General features: G+C 41.8%; 1 protein-coding gene and 2 non-coding genes across 9 annotated transcripts in view; 1 reads left to right on the top strand and 2 right to left on the bottom strand.

Moving 5' to 3' along the window:
* The window catches only part of GNPTAB (N-acetylglucosamine-1-phosphate transferase subunits alpha and beta), an 88,850-nt gene that overhangs the window by 32,741 nt on the left and 30,739 nt on the right, over positions 1-25,370 (top strand). For 6 of the 7 annotated variants that reach the window (XM_033427623.2, XM_033427625.2, XM_033427624.2 and 3 more), the window contains 6 exons: positions 1,305-1,424; positions 2,486-2,527; positions 5,225-5,430; positions 19,918-19,982; positions 20,318-20,452; positions 24,910-25,071. In XM_033427623.2, the coding sequence (XP_033283514.1) occupies positions 1,305-1,424; positions 2,486-2,527; positions 5,225-5,430; positions 19,918-19,982; positions 20,318-20,452; positions 24,910-25,071 (730 nt within the window). Of the gene's footprint in view, positions 1-1,304; positions 1,494-2,485; positions 2,528-5,224; positions 5,431-19,917; positions 19,983-20,317; positions 20,453-24,909; positions 25,072-25,370 lie in introns of those variants that run through there. The other variant, XM_033427626.2, reaches the window with a different exon arrangement.
* Positions 7,538-7,644, bottom strand: LOC117201190 (U6 spliceosomal RNA). Its single transcript, XR_004483166.1, has one exon. It is a non-coding gene; the product is annotated as a U6 spliceosomal RNA (small nuclear RNA).
* On the bottom strand, positions 8,895-9,001 carry LOC117201179 (U6 spliceosomal RNA). The gene has a single exon (XR_004483157.1). It is a non-coding gene; the product is annotated as a U6 spliceosomal RNA (small nuclear RNA).

Raw genomic sequence — 25,370 nt, 5'->3', positions numbered from 1 at the left:
TTCATCCAGTCATCTCACCTGCTTCTTTTAAGCTGTAAGTGTTTGTCACTCTATTTATTTTTTTCCTTCCATAATTTGAAAGATTTATCCACCAAACTGCATTTGTTTTCCCCTGAGATAATTAACCCTGTGGCCAAAAGTCATGTTTTGCTTAGTCTTTGGAGCCCTTTGTGCTGCTGGGGGCCTGATCCTGTGCCTGGCCTGTGAGAAAGACAAAAGGAGGGTAAGCTTTAGGTCCTTGGCCTAAAAAAAAACCAAAAAAACAACCCCCCCCCCCAAAAAAAAAAACGAAAACAAAAAAACTGTACTGTTTCTTGGAAAAGATCAAACCTGAAACAGAATTATCCGAATTATGTCTATGTCACTATGAACTCCCGTGTTGTAGGTCTGGAGCAGACTCTGAAAGACGGGTAGGATTATGGTAAGTTGATGAAGGAAAGGAGAAGAAAGCTTTCAGCAGGGGTAAAACCTGAACAAAAACACTGAGATGGAGCCTAGGATACTCAAGAATTAAAAGCCTGCCTGACTCCTTAGGGGTTAGATAGTAAGGGAAAAATCAAGCAGGTTCGGGGGGTCTTCTGTGCTGGTAGTGTTCAAGTAAATCATCGAGTTCCTCACGTTGCAGGCGCAAATCCTAATCCGCTGGGTACTTTAGGGAACAAAACAGGTATGTTTCCTGCTGCCTTGGAGCTTACATTCTAGGGGAGGGACACACGAATTACCAGTGTATGTAACATGTTAATTATTTCATAGGTGATCATTGCTATGAAAAAAAAAACCAGAGTAGGGCGAACAGGATGGGGAGGGGCCAGGCTTGGGGGCAGCTGGGAATGGGAAGCCTGTAGCATTAAAAGAGGGCCAGGTCTTCATTGGGGACTGCTGGCTAACTCTTTTTTTTGGTAATTTTGTTTAAACTTCTAATTTCTTTTCTATGTTTGGCTGCATTTGTATCCCAGCTTTCTCACTTGCTAAACTGAGAATGTAGCAGTTTAAAGTGAGCTTCTAAGACCTCCCCCACAGCCTTAAAACTGAAGGGACAGCAGCCTCCACCGGGTAGCTGTGATGATCAGACGATGCAAAACTGCATAAAGTGTCTAGCAGAATGCAACTCCAGAGAAGGGGCTCAGTAAATATTAGTGCCCAAGCCCCAGTTTGAAAGCATGCAAGTCTGTGGTATACGCCATGGTTGGATCACCTTTTCGCTGATTTTTTCATAACCTCTGAGTTTAAACCCTGTTATGCTCTTATTCCCAAGTATGTTGGCAACATGCATGTGAGCTGGAGGACTTGTGTGTTTACCCTAGGCTCTGTCTGCCCATGCCGATCGACGTGGTTTACACCTGGGTGAACGGCACGGATCTTGAGCTACTGAAGGAACTGCAGCAAGTCAGAGAGCAGATGGAGGAGGAGCAGAAAGCAATGAGGTAAAACTGATCGTCAGAAAACAAGACACACAAAGCTCTACCCTTGTAACTAATGGTACATTTCAGAAGGTAAGATGATGCTTACACTGCTGTTCAAACAAGAATCTGCATCTCAAATTCATGCCGTTACAAGATTCTGGCAGTCATGCAGCCGACCCTTGTTTCTTGGCGCCCAAGGAGGACTCGGCCACTTCGGTGAGATCTTGGCCTCACTTTGTCAGGTGGCCATCTCATGAATGTGGTGTTCTAGTGACACCTTGGTCTCCAAAGGGCCTAAAGGTGGAGGAGCCACCTAAGGGAGCCCTGGGCTTCCTGCTCATTCAGTCTGAGTCCCAGATGTGATAACTTCATGAAGTAAGCTTTTATTATGCAGAATTGCTACACAGTAAGATGGATTAGTCCCTTGAAAATAAAACAGGCCTACAGACATAAGTTTTTTTCCATTTGATAAAGGCAGTAAAAAGTATATTTGTTACCCTTTTTAATATCAAATAGTATACTATGGAACTAGAAACCTTGGTAATTTTTTTAAATATGGAATTTTGATTATCTTATTTATCTGGGAAAAGTACAGTGGGCTTCTGGAGAGCCTTCTGAGCTGGAGATCTGGCTGATGTAACTTCCCTCTGATTCCTCAGGAGTATTTACTGAGAATTTCCCCGTTCATTTCTTTGTAAATGTTATGGGTGCCCCCCAGTTGCAGGTCTTTGGCCATGTTATACTGCAACACATTTGTCTCTCTCTCTGTGCTCCTCCCCAGTGCATGAAAATCACTTTGATAGCCTCGTAACTATGTTTTACTAGTAAATGTAAAAGCTTATATTTTAAGTAAACTTTCGTGGTTACTGTGGGTGGTACGTGATAATATTTGTTGATCATAGCATATTAAAATGTATAATTTATTATGCATCTTAAATGTTATACACAGTACAGTACTTCTTAACTTACTGGTTGGTTCTCATGGAGTAACCAGGAAAATCAATGTTGTTAAGTTCCCTCATTCACATGTAAGTCTAGCACTAGTCCATGCATATATAATGAAATCTATTTGCTTTCACTAGAGAAATCCTTGGGAAAAACACAACGGAACCAACTAAGAAGAGGTAAGCATTTTGATTTTCCTCTCAGTAATGAAAATCAAAGGAGGGAGGTGAAACGTCTAGATTCTTCTCCCTTGCTTTTGTTGAGTACACAACAAAACAGAGTATTTTTTACTTACTCTGTTGCTCCTGTTCAGTCCCTCTTCTTTTGGTTTTTGACCCCCAAATTAAGTGCATCCGTTAGATGAGAAAACAGAGGCACAGCTGATTGAGAACTGTGGTTATTCTGGTTGTAGCTAACCAAAGCTTTATCGTTTCTAGATACGTTAGGTAAGGTTTTTCTTCTTTGTCGTTTCCATTAATCGGTCTTGATGTGCTGTTCTCTTGGTTCACTTAAGTCTAACTTACACCAGTGTTTTCATTTATAGAATCTATGTCCATTGTTTAACTATGCATTCAGTGTATATTTCCTTATCTTTAAAAGCTGTCATAGTTGTATGTCTTATATTTAAGGACTTGGGAAGGAGATTTAACCCAATGACAAGAATCAGATGATCTCTCTTGATTTGAATCATACCTGACTCTGATAGGTCCTTAAAACAAGAGTGTCTCACTAACAGGCGGAAATCTCTGTTAACTGCCACTTCCCCACTGAACCATTAGACTTAAAATAGAAGAGTTATTCATAGAAATGATCCAAAAGTGCCTTCTGAATCATCTGTTAATGTTAATTATGCATATTTATTTATAAATACCTATTGCTAATACTGTTATTTTTATTTGTTTATTTTTTAATTTATTTTTGGCTGCATTGGGTCTTCGTTGCTGCACATGGGCTTTCTCTAGTTGCGTTGAGCGGGGACTATACTCTTCGTTGTGCGTGGGCTTCTCATTGCGGTGCCTTCTCTTGTTGCAGAGCACAGGCTCTAGGTGCACTGGCTTCAGTAGTTGTGGCTTATGGGCTCTAGAGAGCAGGCTCAGTAGTTGTGGCGCACGGGCTTAGTTGCTCCACGGCATGTAGGATCTTCCCAGACCAGGGCTCAAACCTGTGTCCCTGCATTGGCTGGCGGATTCTTAACCACTGCACCACCAGGGAAGTCCCCAAGACTGTTCTTTTTAAATGACTTTTAAATTGAAGCAATGATGCAACATTACAGAAAGGTCGAGAGGAAAGACAAGAACTCACATAATTCTTTGGCCCTCACTCAACAATTATGATCATTTTCTTATTCCATTTTCATGTATGTTTTTATAGTAAATAATTTATAATCTTTGCAATTTTGTGTCCTACTTTTTATTTTATATAATCATACATATTTCTATGTTGATAAATTATTGTAATACTTATCAATTTTAATAGTTATATAATATTCCATAAAGTAACTGTACTATAATTTGCTAAATGTTGGGTACTGCCGTATTTTCACTTTGTAAATATTTTGTGATATTATATTTGGGCCTATGGCATTTTCTGTGTGTGGGTTTGTTGTTTTTCCTGTTTTTGTTTCTCTTCTACTTGGACTAGATTCCTGGACATAAACTAATGAGGAAGAAACGTATGTATGTTTTCATGGGTGTGAAGAAGTATATATGTATATATAATGTAATTGCTTTTCCAAAGAGGAAATGGGGAACCCATCTGGAGGGATACCTGCAGAGTTTGCTGCACTTGCACTAACATTGCATCATCATTTTTTGAGGGGTGCTAATTTAGTTAAACAAAAGGTCATTGTTTTCTTTTGCATTTCTTTGAATATTAGTGAGGTTGCACAATTTCATGTAGTCTGTTAACTGGCATAGCTCCCACCTTCTGAGTTCTCTAGCTGTGTCCTTTGCCCATTTGTTTAATTTAGGTATTTCTTATGTTTAGACAGGAATATTTCATGTAACTTCATAAAACTTTGTCACATTTGCTTTTGTTTGCATCAGTGTCCTGTCATATTCAGTGTACTTAATTGTATTCTAGTTGGAATTGGTAAACTGTTCCTGGTAAGATGATACTCTGTTAACCAGAAGTTTTCTACTTCCTAATCTGTCTGATATTGGGCTTTACTGGAATTACAAATAATGTTTAAAACAATAGTAATGAAGTGCTTAATTTCTTGTACACCTTTGAGTTAGTAAATTTTGTGGCAGTCCTATTTTATTTTTTAAATTTATTTAATTATTAATTAATTTTTTTTTTGGCTGCGTTGGGTCTTTGTTGCTGCACACGGTCTTTTTCTAGTTGTGGTGAGGAGGGGCTACCCTTGGTTGCAGTGCACGGGCTTCTCATTGCAGTGGCTTCTGTTGTTGTGGAGCACGGGTTCTAGGCGTGTGGGTTTTGGTAATTGTGGCACATGGGCTCAGTAGTTGCAGCTCGTGGGCTCTAGAGAGCAGGCTCAGTAGTTGTGGCGCACGGGCTTACTTGCTCCACAGCATGTGGGATCTTCCCGGACCAGGGCTCTAACCTGTGTCCCCTGTACTGGCAGGTGGATTCTCAACCACTGCGCCACCAGGGAAGTCTGCAGTCTTATTTTATTAACAGGAGTTTGAAAGCTCTATCTTTCGAGTTGCACTTGTTTGATAGTTTTATGCCATACTTGCTAACTTATTAAATTTTTATATTCTTGAGATAAAATTCCTTGTTTATTGAAAGATCATGATTTTTAAATAAAATATAGAAGAAACACCTGTGAAATTTAGTAGTACCAACAAGCTTTTCAGTGTTGATTAAATTTTCAAGCATGTAGTTGTGAGCATGTTCATGTCTCTTTCCAGTGAGAAGCAGTTGGAGTGTTTGCTGACACACTGCATTAAGGTGCCAATGCTCGTCCTGGACCCAGCTCTGCCGACCAACATCACACTGAAGGACCTGCCATCTCTTTATCCTTCTTTTCATTCTGCCAGTGACATATTCAACGTTGCAAAACCAAAAAACCCTTCCACTAATGTCTCAGTTGTTGTTTTCGACAGTACAAAGAATGGTAAGATCTTCTTGTGGGTATTTTAAAATCATGTTATCATTGGATGTTGTAATAACAAAATTTTGAATGGAACAGAATTGGTTCACTTTTAAAGAAATGCCTGATAAACCAAAAATGTAAAAAGGGGAGCTACCATTAAGTCTAATGGTTCAGCCCTGCTGTCAGAAAGGGGTTGCATCTGTTTTACTCTGTGTAATACACATGCCTTCCTGTACTGTGGTCGGGACCCTAAACCTGGTTCTCACTCAAATTTACCGTATTCTCTCGGCTGGAAGTTATTCAGGAGGCTTTATTTTTTTTCTTTTTTCTTTCAAAATTCCTCAGCAAGGTTGTTTTCTGCAGCTTGGACTGACCATACTTGGAGCATTCATACTTTAAGTTCTGAATCATCTGGTTATGCAGTTGATTTGGCCCGATAATAGAATTAAATTTGTAGTTCTTGACATAGAACTGCACCCGCATCCTTAGAGATCCCGTCCTCTCCTCGGCCACTGAGCTGCTGAGCCCCACGCCTGCGTCTCCTTCAATCATCCTTCCTTTTGTCTCATCCTTCCTCTGTGCTGAGTGACTCTCCCAGGAAGCTCTGTTTTCACTTGTGTAAAATGAAAACTGTCGCATTCTTTTTACAGCCCTGTTCTCAAATTCCCATTCTTTCAATGCCGTACCTCCCAACCTAAATCTTTGGAACCATCTTTGACCCGTTCATACTCTAACCAGTAATCCGCCTCATCCTATGACTTGCTTTTTTGCAAAAATGTTAGATTCTTACCTTTCATACACATCAGATTTCTTCTACACCAGACTGAGTTTCTTCACCCAGGCCCCAATAATAGATGCCTGTCTGCTCTGCCGGCCTCTGAAGTTCTTCTCTGATCTGTCTAGCATGAAACTGATAAAATCAGAGTTTTCCAATTTGTTTACAGTTGCTGTCTCTTTGGAGAGAATAATAGTAGTATGTATTTGTTTTTCACATGGACACAAATTCCTCTTGCTGGTGTTCCAGATGGAGTTTTAATTGCCTTGGTCCTGCCCATCGGCCCTCGCATCCCTGCCCTCGCATCTCCTCACAGCCGCCGGCGTCCTCTCACAGATGTGGGGCTGCCTGTCCTGAGCCTCTTCCTCTCCCAGCCCATCTCCTATTCTTTCCAGCTCCCTCTCCAGTTCTGTCTCCATGGAGATCCTGGACTAGTACATTCACAATGATTTTATTTTTCTGTATCCCTGTAGTACTTGTAACCTAACTCACAACTTAGTTTTTGAGTGCACAGGAGTTTACGGTGTTCTCATCTAATTTCTATTTTTTTTTTTTTTTTTTTGGCGGTACATGGGGCTCTCACTGTTGTGGCCCCTCCCGTTGCGGAGCACAGGCTCCAGGCGCGCAGGCTCAGCGGCCATGGCTCACGGGCCCAGCCGCTCCGCGGCATGTGGGATCTTCCCGGACCGGGGCACGAACCCGGGTCCCCTGCATCGGCAGGCGGACTCTCAACCACTGCACCACCAGGGAAGCCCTAATTTCTTTTTTTAATTCACCATTTATTTTCAGCATTTTATTTTATTTATTTATTATGTATTTATTTATTTTGGCTGCACTGGGTCTTTGTTGCGGCACGTTGGATCTTTGTTGCGGCACGTGCGGTCTTTAGTTGTGGCATGCGGACTTCTTAGTTGTAGCACGCGAGCTCTTAGTTGCAGCATGCATGTGGAATCTAGTTCCCCAACCAGGGATTGAACCCGGGCCCCCTGCATTGGGAACGCTGAGTCTTACACACTGGACCACCAGGGAAGTCCCTCATCTAATTTCTTTAGGGCAGAAACCTTATCCTCACCATTTGGTGTCCTGAACAGTGTCTAACACAGTGCTCATTTCCTGGTACTTATTATTTGTGATTTGAAAGGAAACTATGACTTTTCTAAGCAAAGGTATCTGCCCTTCACACCATAGACCTCTTTCTGAACTATTTTGTATAACTAACTTTTTTTTTTACTTATAATTACTATTTATTTTTATTATCATTATTATTTACAGTGAGTAATTTTTTTTTAAACATCTATATTGGAGTATAATTGCTTTACAGTGGTGTGTTAGTTTCTGCTTTATAACAAAGTGAAAAATATGGAACGCTTCACGAATTTGCATGTCATCCTTGTGCAGGGGCCATGGTAATCTTCTCTGTATCATTCCAATTTTAGTATATGTGCTGCTGAAGCAAGCACTAACTAACCTATTTTTAAAATTTAGGTTATATTTTAAAATATATAGGGAAAGTACAGGGGTAATTTTTGACAAATTTAACAAGTTATATGATTTATTGTTTTGCTAAATATAGCTTTGTTTTTATTTTCTTTCTCTTTATTTTAACATCTTTATTGGAGTATAATTGCTTTACAATGGTGTGTTAGTTTCTGCTTTATAACAAAGTGAATCAGCTTTACATATATCCCCATATCTCCTCCCTGTTGCATCTCCCTCCCACCCTCCCTATTCCACCCCTGCAGGTAGTCACAAAGCACAGAGCTGATCTCCCTGTGCTATGCGGCTGCTTCCCACTAGCTATCTATTTTACATTTGGTAGTGTATATATGTCCATGCCACTCTCTCACTTCGTCCCAGCTTACCCTTCCCACCTCCCTGTGTCCTCAAGTCCATTCTCTACGTCTGTGTCTTTATTCCTGTCCTGCCCCTGAGTTCTTCAGAACCTTTTTTTTTTTTTTTTTTTTTAGATTCCATATATATGTGTTAGCATACAGTATTTGTTTTTCTGACTTAACTTCACTCTGTCTTTCAGTCTCTGGGTCCATCTACCTCACTACAAATAACTCAATTTCGTTTCTTTTTATGGCTGAGTAATATTCCATTGTATATATGTGCCACATCTTCTTTATCTTTTCATCTGCCGGTGGAAACTTAGGTTGCTTCCATGTGCTGGCTGCTGTAAATAGAGCTGCAATGAACATTGTGGTACATGACTCTTTTTGAATTATGGTTTTCTTAGGGTATATTCCCAGTAGTGGAATTGCTGGGTCGTATGGAAGTTCTATTTGTAGTTTTTTAAGGAACCTCCATACTGTTCTCCATAGTGGTTGTATCAATTTACATTCCCACCAACAGTGTGAGAGGGTTCCCTTTTCAACACAGCCTCTCCAGCATTTACTGTTTGTAGATTTTTTGATGATGGCCATTCTGACCAGTGTGAGGTGATACCTCATTGCAGTTTTGATGTACATTTCTCTAATGATTGGTGATGTTGAGCATCCTTTCATGTGTTTGTTGGCAATCTGTGTATCTTCTTTGGAGAAATGTCTCTTTAGGTCTTCTAACCATTTTGGGATGGGGTTGTTTGTTTTTATGATATTGAGCTGCATGAGCTGCTTGCAAATTTTGGAGATTAATCCTTTTTCAGTTGTTACATTTACAAATATTTTCTCCCATTCTGAGGGTTGTCTTTTCGTCGTCTTTATGTTTAAAAAATATGGAACACTTCCCGAATTTGCATGTCATACTTGAACAGGGGCCATGCTAATCTTCTCTGTATTGTTCCAATTTTACTATATGTGCTTACGAAGCGAGAGCTAGCTTTGTTTTGTTTTTTCTTTTTTTTTTAAGTTTTGAATTTTATTTATTTTTTTATACAGCAGGTTCTTATTAGTTATCCATTTTATACACATCAGTGTATACATGTCAGTCCCAATCGCCCAATTCATCACACCACCATCCCCACCCTGCCGCGGCTTCCCCACTCGGTGTCCACATTTGTTCTATACATCTGTGTCTCAACTTCTGCCCTGCAAACTGGTTCATCTGTACCATTTTTCTAGGTTCCACATACATGCGTTAATATACGATATTTGTTTTTCTCTTTCTGATTTATTTCACTCTGTGTGACAGTCTCTAGATCCATCCACGTCTCAACAAATGACTCAATTTTGTTCTTTTTTATGGCTGAGTAATATTCCATTCTATATATGCACCCCAACTTCTTTTTCCATTCATCTGTCGATGGGCATTTAGGTTGCTTCCATGACCTGGCTATTGTAAATAGTGCTGCAATGAACATAGGGGTGCATGTGTGTTTTTGAATTATGGTTTTCTCTGGGTATATGCCCAGTAGAGGGATTGTTGGATCATATGGTAATTCTTTTTTTCATTTTTTTAAGGAACCTCCATACTGTTCTCCATAGTGGCTGTATCAGTTTACATTCCCACCAACAGTGTAAGAAGGCTCCGTTTTCTCCACACCCTCTCCAGCATTTGTCATTTGTAGATTTTCTGATGATGCCCATTCTAACTGGTGTGAGGTGATACCTCATTGTAGTTTTGATTTGCATTTCTCTAATACTTAGTGATGTTGAGCAGCTTTTCATGTGCTTCTTGGCCATCTGTATGTCTTCTTTGGAGAAATGTCTATTTAGGCCTTTTGCCCATTTTTGCATTGGGTTGTTAGTTTCTTTAATACTGAGCTGCATGAGCTGTTTATATATTTTGGAGATTAATCCTTTGTCCGTTGATTCGTTTGCAAATATTTTCTCCCATTCTGAGGATTGTGTTTTGGTCTTGTTTATGGTTTCCTTTGCTGTGCAAAAGCTTTGAAGTTTCATTAGGTCCCATTTGCTTATTTTTGGTTTTATTTCCATTACTCTAAGAGGTGGATCAAAAAAGATCTTGCTGTGATTTATGTCAAAGAGTGTTCTTCCTATGTTTTCCTCTAAGAGTTTTATAGTATCCAGTCTTACATTTTAGGTCATGAATCCATTTCGAATTTATTTTTGTGTATGGTGTTAGGGAGTGTTCTAATTTCATTCTTTTACATGTAGCTGTCCAGTTTTCCCAGCACCACTTATTGAAGAGACTGTCTTTTCTCCATTGCATATCCTAGCCTCCTTTGTCATAGACTAGTTGACCATAGGTGTGTGGGTTTATCTCTAGGCTTTCTATCTTGTTCCATTGATCTATGTTTCTGTTTTTCTGTCAGTACCATATTGTCTTGATTACTGTAGCTTTGTAGTATAGTCTGAAGTCAGGGAGTCTGATTCCTCCAGGTTCGGTTATTTCCCTCAAGACTGCTTGGGCTACTCGGGGTCTTTTGTGTCTCCATACAAATTTTAAGATATTTTGTTCTAGTTCCGTAAAAAATGCCATTGGCAATTTGATAGGGATTGCATTGAATCTGTAGATTGCTTTGGGTAGTATAGTCCTTTTCACAATATTGATTCCTCCAATCCAAGAACATGGTATATCTCTCCATCTGTTGGTATCATCTTTAATTTCTCTCATCAGTGTCTTATAGTTTTCTGCATACAGGTCTTGTTTCCCTAGGTAGGTTTATTCTTTGTGTTGCAATGGTAAATGGGAGTGTTTCCATAATTTCTCTTTCAAATTATTCGTCATTACTGTATAGGAATGCAAGAGATTTCTGTGCATTAATTTTGTATCCTGCAACTTTACCAAATTCTTTGATTAGCTCTAGTAGTTTTCTGGTGGCATCTTTAGGATTCTCTATGTATAGTATCATGTCATCTGCGAACAGTGACAGTTTTACTTCTTCTTTTCGATTTGTATTCCTTTTATTTCTTTTTCTTCTCTGATTGCAATGGCTAAGACTTCCAAAACTATGTTGAATAATAGTGGTGAGAGTGGACATCCTTGTCTCGTTCCTGATCTTAGAGGAAATGCTTTCAGTTTTTCACCATTGAGAATGATGTTTGCCATGGGTTTGTCATATATGGCCTTTATTATGTTGAGGTAGGTTCCCTCTATGCCCACTTTCTGGGGAGTTTTTATCATAAATGGGTGTTGAATTTTGTCAAAAGCTTTTTCTGCATCTATTGAGATGATCATATGGTTTTTCTTCTTCAGTTTGTTAATATGGTTTATCACATTGATTGATTTGTGTATATTGAAGAATCCTTGCATCCCTGGGGTAAATCCCACTTGATTATGGTGTTTGATCCTTTTAATGTGCTGTGGGGATTCTGTTTGCTAGTGTTTTGTGGAGGATTTTTGCATCTATATTCATCAGTAATATTGGTCTGTAATTTTCTTTTCTTGTAGTATCTTTGTCTGGTTTTGGTATCAAGGTGATGGTGGCCTCATAGAATGAGTTTGGGAGTGTTCCTTCCTCTGTACTTTTTGAGAAGAGTTTGAGAAGGATGGGTGTTAGGTCTTCTCTAAATGTTTGATAGAATTCACCTGTGAAGCCATCTGGTCCTGGACTTTTGTTTGTTGGAAGATTTTTAATCACAGTTTCAATTTCTACTTGTGGTTGGTCTGTTCATATTTTCTATTTCTTCCTGGTTCAGTCTTGGAAGGTTATACCTTTCTAAGAACATGCCCATTTCTTCCAGGTTGTCCATTTTATTGGCATAGAGTTGCTTGTAGTAGTCTCTTAGGATGGTTTGTATTTCTGCGGTGTCTGTTGTAACTTCTCCATTTTCATTTCTAAGTTTATTGATTTGAGTCCTCTCCCTCTTTTTCTTGATGAGTCTAGCTAATGGTTTATCAATTTTGTTTATTTTCTCAAAGAACCAGCTTTTAGTTTTATTGATCGTTGCTGTTGTTTTCTTTGTTTCTATTTCATTTATTTCTGCTCTGATCTTTATGATTTCTTTCCTTCTGCTAACTTTGGGTTTTGTTTGTTCTTCTTTCTCTAGTTCCTTTAGGTGTAAGGTTAGATTGTTTGAGATTTTTCTTGTTTCTTGAGGTAGGCTTGTATAGCTATAAGCTTACCTCTTAGAACTTCTTTTGCTGCATCCCGTAGGTTTTGGATCATCGTGTTTTCTTTGTCATTTGTCTCTAGGTATTTTTTGATTTCCTCTTTGATTTCTTCAGTGATCTCTTGGTTATTTAGTAACGTATTGTTTAGCCTCCATGTGTTCTTGTATTTTACGTTTTTTCCCCTGTAATTCATTTCTAATCTCATAGCGTTGTGGTCAGAAAAGATGCTTGATATGATTTCAGTTTTCTTAAATTTACTGAGGCTTGATGTGTGACCCAAGGTGTGATCTATCCTGGAGAATGTTCTGTGCGCAGTTGAGAAGGAAGTGTAATCTGCTGTTTTTGGATGCAACGTCCTAAAAATATCAGTTAAATCTATCTGGTCTGTTGTGTCATTTAAAGCTTCTGTTTCCTTATTTATTTTCATTTTGGATGATCTTTCCATTGGTGTAGTGAGGTGTTAAAGTCCCCCACTGTTATTGTGTTACTGTCGATTTCCTCTTTTATACCTATTGGCAGTTGCCTTATGTATTGAGGTGCTCCTATGTTGGGTGCATATATATTTATAATTGTTGTGTCTTTTTCTTGGATTGATCCCTTGATCATTATATAGTGTCCTTCATTGTCTCTTGTAACATTCTTTATTTTAAAGTCCATTTTATCTGATATGAGTATTGCTGCTCCAGCTTTCGTTTGACTTCCATTTGCATGGAATATCTTTTTCCATCCCCTCACTTTCAGTCTGTATGTGTCCCTAGGTCTGAAGTGGGTCTCTTGTAGACAGCATATATATGGGTCTTGTTTTTGTATCCATTCTGCAAGCCTGTGTCTTTTGGTTGGAGCATTTAATCCATTCATGTTTAAGGTAATTATCGATATGTATGTTCCTATGAGCATTTTCTTAATTGTTTGGGGGTTTTTTTTGTAGGTCCTTTTCTTCTCTTGTGTTTCCCATTTAGAGAAGTTCCTTTAGCATTTGTTGTAGAGCTGGTTTGGTGGTGCTGAATTCTCTTAGCTTTTGCTTGTCTGTAAAGCTTTTGATTTCTCCATCGAATCTGAATGAGATCCTTGGTAGAGTAATCTTGGTTGTAGGTTCTTCCCTTTCATCACTTTAAGTATATCATTCCACTCCCTTCTGGCTTATAGAGTTTCTGCTGAGAAATCAGCTGTTAACCTTATGGGAGGTTCTCTTGTATGTTATTTGTCGTTTTTCCCTTGCTGCTTTCAATAATTTTTCTTTGTCTTTAATTTTTGCCAATTTGATTACTGTGCGTCTCGCTGTATTTCTCCTTGTGTTTATCCTGTATGGGACTCGCTGTGCTTCCTGGACTTGGGTGGCTATTTCCTTTCCCGTATTAGGGAAGTTTTCACTATAATCTCTTCAAATATTTTCTCTGGTCTTTTCTCTCTCTCTTCTCCTTCTGGGACCCCTATAATGCAAATGTTGTTGTGTTTAATATCGTCCCAGAGGCCTCTTAGGCTGTCTTCATTTCTTTTCAATCTTTTTTCTTTATTCTGTTCTGCAGCAGTGAATTCCACCACTGTCTTCCAGGTCACTTATCTGTTCTTCTGCCTCAGTTATTCTGCTATTGACTCCTTCTAGTGTATTTTTCATTTCAGTTATTGTATTGTTCATCTCTGTGTGTTTGTTCTTTACTTCTTCTAGGTCTTTGTTAAACATTTCTTGCATCTTCTCGATCTTTGCCTCCATTCTTTTTCCAAGGTCCTGGATCATCTTCACTATCATTATTCTGAATTCTTTTTCTGGAAGGTTGCCTATCACCACTTCATTTAGTTGTTTTTCTGGGGTTTTATTTTGTTCCTTCATCTGGTACATAGCCCTCTGCCTTTTCATCTTGTCTATCTTTCTGTGAATGTGGTTTTTGTTCCACAGGCTGCAGGATTGTAGTTCTTCTTGCTTCTGCTGTCTGCCCTCTGGTGGATGAGGCTATCTAAGAGGCTTGATGGGAGGGACTGGTGGTGGGTAGAGCTGACTGTTGCTCTGGTGGGCAGAGCTCAGTAAAACTTTAATCCACTTGACTGTTGGGTGGGGCTGTGTTCCCTCCCTGTTGGTTGTTTGGCCTGAGGCAACCCAACACGGAGTCTACCTGGGCTCTTTGGTGGGGCTAATGACAGACTCTGGGAGGGCTCACACCAAGGAGTACTTCCCAGAACTTCTGCTTCCGGTGTCCTTTTCCCCACAGTGAGCCACAGCCACCCCTGCCTCTGCAGGCGACCCTCCAACACTAGCAGGTAGGTCTGGTTTAGTCTCCTCTGCTGTCACTGGTCCTTCCCCTGGGGTCACTGCTCCTTGCCCTGGGTCCCGATGTACACAGTACTTTGTGTGTGCCCTCCAAGAGTGGAGTCTGTGTTTCCCCCAGTGCTGTCGAAATCTTGCAATGAAATCCCAGTAGCCTTCAAAGTCTGATTCTCTCGGAATTCCTCCTCTCATTGCCGGACCCCCAGGTTGGGAAACCTGTCATGTGGCTCAGAACCTTCACTCCAGTGGGTGGACTTCTGTGGTGTAAGTGTTCTCCAGTCTGTGAGTCACCCACCCAGCAGTTATGGGATTTGATTTTACTGTGATTGCGCCCCCTCCTACCATCTCTTTGTGGCTTCTCCTTTGTCTTTGGTTGTGGGGTATCTTTTTTGATGAGTTCCAGTGTCTTCATCTTGATGATTGTCCAGCAACTAGTTGTGATTCTGGTGTTCTCACAAGAGGGAGTGAGAGCACGTCCTTCTACTCCGCCATCTTGGCTCCTCTCCCACTAGCTTTGTTTTTTAAATTGAGGTTTCTTTAAATTAAGGTACTCTGATAACACTTCTCCTGAAGAGAAAAAAGAATGACACTATGTGAGCAGTTATAACTCAGTTATAACGTCTATGGAGAGAATCTTGGGTTTATCTCCACTAATTTTATAACATATCAGAGACATAAAAGATTATAAATTTGGTATAAGTAAAATCTGTGTTAAATGACAGTCTTCTGAACACTGTTTTTGAATTTTCACTTGGGTTTTTATTTGACTATCCTACTATTATATTGATTCATTCAGTAAAGATTTGTCGAGCCACTGCTCTGAGTTGGTGGTGGTTGTAGGCAAACAGCGGAGAAACAGAAAAGGCACATTCCTGCCTTCATGGCGCTTCCATTTTTAGTGGGCCACAAACTTACTCTTTTTTCTTTTTTTTTTTCTTTTTTTTTTTTTTCCAGCACGCGGGCCTCCCACTGCTGTGGCCCCTCCTGCCGCGGAGCACAGGCTCCGGACGTGCAGGCCCAGCGGCCATGGCTCACGGGTCCAGCCGCTCTGCGGCATGTGGGATCCTCCCGGACCGGGGCACGAACCCATGTCCCCTGCATCGGCAGGCGGACTCTCAACCACTGCACCACCAGGGAAGCCCTCTTTTTTTTTTTTAATTTTTATTTATTTATCTATTTATTTTTGGCTGTGTTGGGTCTTCGTTTCTGTGCGAGGGCTTTCTCTAGTTGCGGCGAGCGGGGGCTACTCTTCATCGCCGTGCACGGGCTTCTCACTGTCGTGGCCTCTCTTGTTGCAGAGCATGAGCTCAAGACGCGCAGCTCAGTAGTTGTGGCTCACGGGCCTAGTTGCTCCGCGGCATGTGGGATCTTCCCAGACCAGGGCTCGAACCCGTGTCCCGTGCATTGGCAGGCAGATTCCCAACCACTGCGTCACCAGGGAAGCCCCAGAAACTCACTCTTTATCATCCTTAGTTATTGAGATCCAGGATCACAAAATTCTTTTTTTTTTTAAAGCTGAGTTGTTGTTTTTTTAATTTATTTTTGGCTGTGTTGGGTCTTCGTTGCTGTGTGCGGGCTTTCTCTAGTTTCGTTGAGTGGGGGCTGCACTTCGTTGTGGTGTGTGCGCTTCTCACTGCGGTGGCTTCTCTTGTTGCAGAGCATGGGCTCTAGGCGCGTGAGCTTCAGTAGTTGTGGCACGTGCGCTCGGTAGTTGTGGCTCATGGGCGCTAGCGTGCACACAGGCTCAGTAGTTGTGGCACATGGGCTTAGTTGCTCCACGGCATGTGGGATCTTCCTGGACCAGGGCTCGAACCCATGTCTTTTGCATTGGCGGGCAGATTCTTAACCACTGCGCCACCAGGGAAGCCCACAAAATTCTTTGTTAAAGGACCAGGTAGTAAGTATTTTAGGCCTTGTGGGCCAAGAGGCAAAATGGCAGATATTATGTAGGTATTTGTATAAACATTTAACCATTTTTAAATGTCAAAATTGTCTTTAGCTTGGGGCCATACTAAATTCGGCAGTGGCTAGATTTTGGACCATGGACTGCCAAACCCCGATCTAGATTAAAAAATTTTAGCCATGTTTGGCATTTTTAAAAAATCTCATTTAGGGTCTCCCTGGTGGCGCAGTGGTTGAGAGTCCGCCTGCCGATGCAGAGGACACGGGTTCGTGCCCCGGTCCAGGAAGATCCCACATGCCGCGGAGTGGCTGGGCCCGTGAGCCATGGCCGCTGAGCCTGCGCGTCTGGAGCCTGTGCTCCGCAACGGGAGAGGCCACAACAGTGAGAGGCCCGTGTACCGCAAAAAAAAAAAAAAATTCATTTAGCCTCTTTCCAGTTAATCATTGAGATCTGTTGATGTTTTTCCTTCTCAAATGTGTCATTTCTGTCCCGGTTACCCTGCCACTTCCCTTGTGTCCACCTATTGGACAGTCCTCCTGCAGTCAGCCATCCTGCCCTGCGGCCGGGGCCTGCGTCTCCTCAGCAATATGGTTTTTCCAGTCAGGCTTATCCCTTTGATGTTTAGGAAATGAATTTCCTCCTGTGACACTTGATTTTACCTCTGGACTACACTGACTTTTACAAGGAATTACAAAGTGCCTCCTTATAGCTCTCTCACACTGATCAAATTTATACCCATTGGGATCCTACAGAACTAGTGTAATCCCTTTCCTGTGTGACATTTCTTCTTCCTTTAGCTGTCTCTTAGGGGCTTGTCTGCACCCTAGTTTGCTCTTCTCAGAATGAGCTTCAGTTTCTATTACTTTAAAAGTGTTTCAGCTGGAATTGAACATTCTGTTTCAGTGTGGTTCAGTCTTCAAAGAGATCAGGACTCTTCATTTGTGAAGTGTTTACTGAGTGCATACTATGTGCCATGTACTACTCAGTGCTGAAGATGCAGCAGTGAGCACATGGACAGAAATCTCGGCCCTTAGCAAATTTACATCTTGGGCGGCTTCCCTGGTGGCACAGTGGTTAAGAATCCGCCTGCCAGTGCAGGGGACACGGGTTCGAGCCCTGGCCTGGGAAGATCCCACATGCCGCGGAGCAACTAAGCCTGTGCACCAAAACTACTGAGCCTGCGTTCTAGAGCTCGTGTGCCACAATTACTGAGCCTGTGTGCCAGAACTACTGAAGCCCACATGCCTAGAGCCTGTGCTTCACAGCAAGAGAAGCCACTGCAATGAGAAGCCCGTGCACCACAATGAAGAATAGCCTCTGCTCGCTGCAACCAGAGAAAGCCCACACACAGCAACAAAGACCCAACACAGCCAAAAATTTAAAAAATAAATAAATTTTAAAAAATATTTACATCTTGGCAGAGGGAGCCAGACAGTTGATACAACGTACAAGTAAATTATATAGTTTGTAGAAGATAAATGCTGTAGAGAAAAATTGAGCAGGGGAAATTGAGTGGTAGGGCAGACTCCCCAAGAAGGTGATTTTTGAGTGAAAATTTAAAGGAGGTGAGAGAGCCAGCAACATGAATATGTGGGGAAGGAGTGATTCTCCATATATTCCCTATATATAAGGTAAGTGGAATAGCCAGTGCAAGGGTCCTGAGGCAGGAGGGTGTCTGACATGTTTGAAGAAGAGCAGGGAGGCCAGTGTGGCTGGAATAGAGTGAACCAAGGGGGAGAAGGCAAGAGATGAGCCCAGAGAAGTCACAGAGACCAAATGGTACAGGCCTCAGTAACCACAACGGGCTTTAGCTTCCAATCACAGTGCGGTGAGGAATCAATCATTGGAGGGTTTGAGTAGAGGAGTAATGTGATCTGACTTACATTCCAGAAGGATCAGTCTGGCTGCTGTGGTGGGAATAGACTGAGGAGGGGCAAAGCTTGTAATAATTCAGGCAGGAAGGAAGGGGGCTTGGATCAGAGTGGTGGTGAGAAGTGGTTGGACTGTGGACATTTTGAAGGTCAGCTCAACAAGGTTTCCTGATGGGTTGGTATTGGGGAATGTCACCCTTCTTACTCTAAGCCTCTTCTTCTGCTTAAAAGCACAAAACTGGGATGGAAACTCAGTGTGGCCTGAGCATTACTGCCTCATACTGAACTCACTGTCCGCTAAAACTCCTAAGTCTTTTTAAAAATCTTACATGTGCTAATGCTCAAATACCCCTTTTATTTATTTTAAAAAAAATGTTTTTTAAAGTACTCCTTTTAATTTTTACTTGGCTTGTTGCCAAGTTAAAGATCTTACCTTCGTTTGTAAGAGATTTTATTTTGCTAGATTTGACTGATTGCTCCAAACAGTCAAGGACTTTGGGGAACCCTTAGTCTGTTATCCAGGATAGTAGCTTCTCTGTCGGCTCCGTGTAAGCCCACACATTCCACAAGCATGCCTTCTGTATCTTCCAAAACTCTGATGGATTGTTGAGCAGACCTATAGCAGACCTCCAGAACTCCCCTCTAGGTTGATTGTGGCTTTTACAATTTTACACTCCCTGATCAGAATTGGTTATAATCCGCCTAACTTGAGATCTGGTCTCTGTGAAATCCACAAAGATGCCATGTGTTGTTTAGCTGCCTTCCTGAGATTATGTACAAATACATATTGCTCATCTATTCGAATTGTCTGATTTACCAGTATAGAATCCACCATATCAATGGGGAGAGACAGACAGACAGACAGACGGAGGCAGAGTGAGGTGTGTATCTGATAAATTTACCCATAATGAACTCATGCTCTTAGTGTCCAGTACTTTCTTTAAAGATAAACAGTGTATTGTGAAGACTCTCTTTTCTCCAGTGCTCACCAACTGTATTTTTCTGACACATTTGAGACTCTTGCTCGGGATCAACACCCATCTTGCAGGCTATAATCTGCAGACCCTGCTTTCTGTGCCCATTTTGAGGATCAGAATTGCAGCCTTGCAACCTGTCCTGTTTTCCATGGTCCCCGAATATCAGCAGGTTTGCTGATCTCATTTGTTCCCATCACTTTAGAACTCTCTCCCCGTAGGGCTGTGTCATCACCCACCTCACCCCCAACTTAATCTGCTCTAATCACATTACCTGATGAATTTTAGGAATTCACTGTGACTCTGGAGGAACCTTAGGAGAGTCCTAAGTGGCTCCCTGCCGTTAATCTAAATGCCACTGGCCTTGCTTTCAAAGCCCCCTTCTGGTTGCCCTTTTTTTCCCTAGTACCCACCACTCCCAGATGTTTTACTCTGGTCAAACAATTTTGTTTTTTAAATTAAAGATGTCGATGTTTGATGTTTGCTTCTACCTCTGTGATTTCTGTCTGTCTGTCATTTCTACGTTTCTTCTGCCCACACGAGTCTCTCCTTCAGTATTGCAAAATTTAACGTTTAATTGTACAGCAATTTACATTTGTTCCCCTTTTGTTAGATGGGTTAATTTTGTCTCCCCCAACTACCTTTTCTTTGAGACCATGTATTATACTGGTTTAACAGCTCTCAAAATGCTTTGCACAGTGTCCTGCCAGACATCATAGTTAAGTATTCATTAAAAACATGCTTGTTTATTGTATTCTCTATTGTAGTTGAAGATGCCCACACTGGAATTTTTAAAGGAAACAGCAGACAGACAGTTTGGAGGGGCTATTTGGTATGTTACTTTAAATTAACTGTATTTTTGCAGTAGATTAGAATAAAAGTATGAGAAATAAAGCTTTGAGAGGCTTTTTAATGTTTACTTTTCCTCTAAGCCTAGCTTTCTAGTACTAGTGAATATCGATTTAAATAATTTAAATAATTTAATAAATTTAATTTAAATTTAATAAAATAATTTAATAATAATTTAAATAATCGATTAAATAATTGTAATATTCTTATTTTGAAGCTTGTGTGATGCAATAGATATTTAGTAGTTTTCTCAGCTGTAAGTTTTCACCAGCCTTATGATGTGGAAAGTGAGTTGTGTTTTTCCCCTTTTTATTTCAGACAACAGATAAGGAAGTCCCTGGGTTAGTGCTAATGCAAGATTTGGCTTTCCTGAGTGGATTTCCACCTACATTCAAGGAAACAAATCAACTGAAAACAAAATTGCCAGAAAATCTTTCTTCTAAAATAAAACTGGTAAGAGCATAGAAAGTAGAGCAATTAGTGTAGCACATCCCATTTCATGCGTGCCTCTTCTCTGTGGCCCCCTTTGTTATAGTATAGCCGACAATCATAAGCAAAGAGGGTCTCAATTCTGTCACAGTGTTGTCACGAAGACAGCTCTTTATTTGTAGAAGATCCTCCCTTTTTACTCTTTATTTGGGCAAAATTCTGAGTCTTAACTTGGTTTGTTGGTTTCCCAGACAGAAGCAGGATTCATTTGTTTAACAAATGAGCTTCTACTGTGTCAGGTGCTGTTCTAGCTGCTGAGAATGTAGCAGTGGACAAAGCAGACAAAAGCCCTGATGACAGTGGAAGCATGGAAGGAGGGGATGGGGGGAAATCAGACATGTGGTGGTAGGTACACACAGGCTCCTGTGGATTTATGAAGAGCTTCCACTCACAGAGGGGGGATGCTTCAGATTTTTGGAACATTTGATAATGTGAAACCTTCATTCATTAATAGCTAGTTGAGCCACTAACATATTTAGTATTTATACTTATTAACTCTTCACGCTTGACCACCGAGGCCATTCGCGAGTTGACTTTGGAGATGGTGACATGTCTTTCCGTAACATTTCTTGTTCTCAGAGCCATCTGTCTGATTCATGTAGGGCACAGTCCGTGTGGGTGTACTTTCCTTTTGACCTTATGCCAAGATGCCTGCTTTTCTGTCAGAAACAGTCCAGGTTGTAAAACGTGAATGTTTCTTCTCTCAGACTAGAGGGCATAAAGTTCTTGGCTCAGAATTCGTTAGACTCTGCTTTTCTTGATTTTACAAAAAAAATGTTCTTTAAATTCTGCCACTGTGTTTAGCTTCCTGCTTCTCAGTCCCTGCTCTTCTTGATGTCATTTAACAGTTGGGAGGTGAAAGGGTGGAGGTAGTGGCAGGGAGAGCTGTGACTCGGGGAGGGTCGGTTATTTAGTTCATGTCTGGACCATGTTTTCTCTCTGCCGGTCAAAGTTCCTGTTTAACTTGTTTCCTTTTCCCCTTAAGTGTTTCACTGTTTTAAGATACATTGTATTACCTTTGTAAATACCATGGTAATATGAATGACATTTATGCTTTTTCTTTTCTTCATATTTTCCTCCATAACTTTCTTTATGGTACCTGGAAGTATGGTGATGCCCGGCTAGATTAGAGTTAATTTCTTAATCTGCAGTTATTTTAAAATAGATATTATATTCCTCCTTCCCTGAATTATTTTCAGTATGGATTTGGGCAGATAAAACCATAGATTAGCATTCATTTCAGCCAATGTTTATTTGGCTTCTTGGCTTCCTAGCTGTTGGTTCTACAGTTATAGACATATGCGCATCTGTACGTTTGACCAGCACATGTGCTGCTAGGTGGGTGTGTCCTGCCAAAGATCACCAGCCCAAGTCGTGGTCACCCCGCAGCAAACGAGTTTTTGGGCAGTGTGGAGTGGTGTGTGCCAGGAGACGCTGGGGGCGCAGGAACTTGAATTGGGCAGTAGCACCACCAGGCTCGGTACATGTGGACGCCCCCTCCTCCGTCATTCACCCAGTTGGAGGTTGATCTGGATTCCCCAGACTTGTCTCTGTGGAGGCCGGCACCTCCTGGGGGTACAGCCAGTTATTCGCAATGTGCATTGCAGCTCACTGTCACGATGCCAGCACCTGCGATTGGCTTCAGAGATGAGGACTTCTGATCTTTTGGAGGCTAGAGAGAAAATGAGAAAGAGGAAGCACAGAAGGAGAGTGTCAGTATTCAAGCCTGGTTCTCCAAGGGACTCTCTTTCCTTGGGTCCCACTTTCTGGTTCTATTATGGGCACCCGGAGAATGGAGTTTCCAGTCATTGGGTTCCCAGTCCCTTTAGTGAGCGTTGATTAAACACCTGCTGTTGTGCCAGGGACTGTGCTAAGGATAACTGAGTGACTAAAATCACTTAGTGTTTGGGTGTGATTGCTTCCAAACAAAGTGTTTATACAAAGTGCTGGGAGAACATGTGGGCTTCGGTTGTACTGCAGGCAAAGACGGCTTTGCAGAATAGGAAACATTTTGGCTGGGGCCGTGCACAGAACAGCCGTTCTTCCAGCAGAGAAGCCAGTGGGAAAGACCTTTCTGAGAGGAGGGAGCAGCTTGAGCAGAGGGCTAGGGGCTTGCAAGTAAATGGCCTTTTCAGAGAACCGAGGCAGCTGTTCAGAGGCCAGAGCCCAGGTGGGGATTTTCCTGATGCTGAGACTGGGAAGTTAGGCAGAGGCCAGATTGAGAAAGATCCCCTGGTGAGGAGGCCGGGCTTTATCCTGGAGGCAGAGCGCGTCTTGAGGAGGAGGACCCGGTTCAGGTCTGCAGAACACGGGAGCGGAAGGTGTAGCAGGTGGACATTAAACAGGAAGCCGGAGGCAGGAAAGCCAGTTCAGCCGCTGCTGCCGTAGCCCAGCAAGACACTCAGGTTCCACAAGTGCCTTGGCAGTGGTGCCAGTGATGAGAGTGGTTCCAGAGCCATCTGAGAGAAACCTTCAGCACGACCTGGTGACTTATTAGCTACTGGAGCAGATGGAAGGAAAAATGAAAGGGGAAGTGGATGTGACCAGCAAAGACGGATGTGGTGGCATTAACCACACTCAGAGCTTCATGGGAGAAGCAAGGTTTTCAGAAGGACCCTGAGAGCTCAGTTTGGGGTGTTACATTGGAGGGGCCTTGTGGCATGTGGGAGGGAGGGCTGTTAGACATTGGGCTTCAGGACCTGAACAGCTGAACCTCTGTGCCCTCCCAGGCTCCTCCAGGGGGCCTTTGCCAAGGCCTGTGGACCCCAAGCCACCTAGCACTCAGTTCTGTCCCAGAGACCCTGGCCGGGCTGTGAGCATCTCAGGACAGGTACTGCCTACTCATCTTGTGCCCTAGTGATCACCTTAGGAAAATATCTGAAATTTCAAAATACTTTTCTAGAATAAAAGCAGCTTGGATAGAAGAGATTAATTAAGATAAGGGTATTTTCCAAATAAATTTAAAATTAAATTAGGATATTAAAGTACTACGTTTATTTATCCTATAGTAGTGATTTTTGCACTCCAGGGAGCCCCTCCAAGGTTCCGTAGGAGCCACTGTGGGAGGAGAGGCTGGGGGAGGGCAGCGAGACTGTTAGGTACCCAGATAGAACAGACAGAATGTTTGCCCTGCGTGGCCCGCCTCCCATCCGTCCCCTACATAGCGAGGCAGAATAGAGACGGCAGTGAGAGCTGACCTTGGGTGAGTGTGTATACCAGACGCTGTTAAGGTGAGAGAAAGTAATCAGGAAGACAACACACGTGTGCATGTGCGCGCGCACACACACACACACACACACAATTTGCAGTAAGAGTTAATGCCTACATAATAAAAAGGGCCTACATAAACTCTACTTTTGGCCTATATAAACTCAGGAAGCTTTGCAAGATGAGCTAAGTATAGTCATGTAGCATATACAAGAGATCAGAATGAGCCCAGAGTAATTGTTTGCTCTGTTTTATAAATTAAGAAAGAAGGCTAAAAAGTCAAGAAAGAAATTGGCCCTATTAGAAGAGCCAGTTCAGCAGAAGGATGTTGCTGTCCTAGATGACTGGTTTTCAACCCTCTCTCTGCTTTTTAAGCTCTGAAAGCCTCTTTTCACAGGAAATTGTATGATACAGAGTTAAAACAAAAAACGTATCAAGGGTGGTGTGGGCTCTGGTCAAGGTGGGGAAGCCTGCCTGTAAAACATGTTGGTGCTTGTGGTGTTCCCTCCTGGATTTATGGTTGCTTTGAAAACGTTGCCTCAAGGTGGTTTTCCTGTGGAAACACTTCAAGCAGCCAGGACACCCGTCGTAGGTGTGGGCACGAGAGCTGTTAGACACCTGCTGGCAGGTGTGCTCTCCACCAGTGTTCAGCGAAGTTACCTTGCAGGGCTTTCCCCAGTGTAGGCAGATGGGTAATATTCTAGAACAGAGGTCACAAACTGGGGACCAGATGCGTTTTGTTTGAATGCATGCCAATCAGAAATATTTGCGCTACCATTGAAAACCGGGAGATTTCATGTAACACTGGGGATTCTGGCCTCTCCAGAGATCTGGCAGCCTTTGTCACTATTGACTAGTGGCTGCAGTTTTCAGATGGGGCCTGAGATGTCCCATTTGCCAAAGCCCCTGACTCCCTCTTGTTTCTAAATACTTGGTCCACTGCATCATTTGGGAAATGTGTCTGGCCTGTTCAGGTCTTCTGTTTTTGGTGATACTGGCTTACTATTTCATACATGTATGTGAAACTTTTAATCTTTTAAATATACGTAGTATACATTTAATATGTACAATATGTAGCATATAGCAGAGTACACAATATGTAGTATATATATGTATTGTATGTATTTAAAGATCGAGGATCAAACTGGGAAGTTTAAGGTGTCTCTTCTTTGTTGTTCAGTTTTTCCACATGTAACCCTCTTGTTATTTTATAGTTGCAGTTGTATTCAGAGGCCAGTGTAGCACTTCTAAAGTTGAATAACCCCAAAGATTTCCAAGAACTGAATAAGCAGACGAAGAAGAATATGACCATCAATGGAAAGGAACTGACCATAAGTCCTGCATATTTATTATGGGATCTGAGTGCCATCAGCCAGGTAAGGGATGCAGAGATTGTTTTAGAACCCGAATTGAGGGCTTTGATTACTAAAGATTTATGAGTCACTGTATTAGAAGAAGGAAGAGGGCTTACAGAGAGGTCACTTGATTGGCACGTCTCTAATTTTCCAGTCACCGCCATTGGTTTATACTAATTGAAAGTGACCTCGAATCAGATCCAAGAAATTTTTCTTCAAAAAATGTGTGAAAGAAATGCTGTTTTTGTTGTGCTGTTTTAAATATGCTGAGTGTTCTGCATTTTTTGTAATGTGTAAAAGCTGGACACGGTCTTTGGAAG

The sequence above is a fragment of the Orcinus orca genome, chromosome 11 (assembly GCF_937001465.1).
Source record: "Orcinus orca chromosome 11, mOrcOrc1.1, whole genome shotgun sequence".
NCBI classification, from domain to species: domain Eukaryota; kingdom Metazoa; phylum Chordata; class Mammalia; order Artiodactyla; family Delphinidae; genus Orcinus; species Orcinus orca.
Note: the sequence above shows the minus strand (reverse complement) of the source record. Positions and strands in the feature narration are given on the sequence as shown.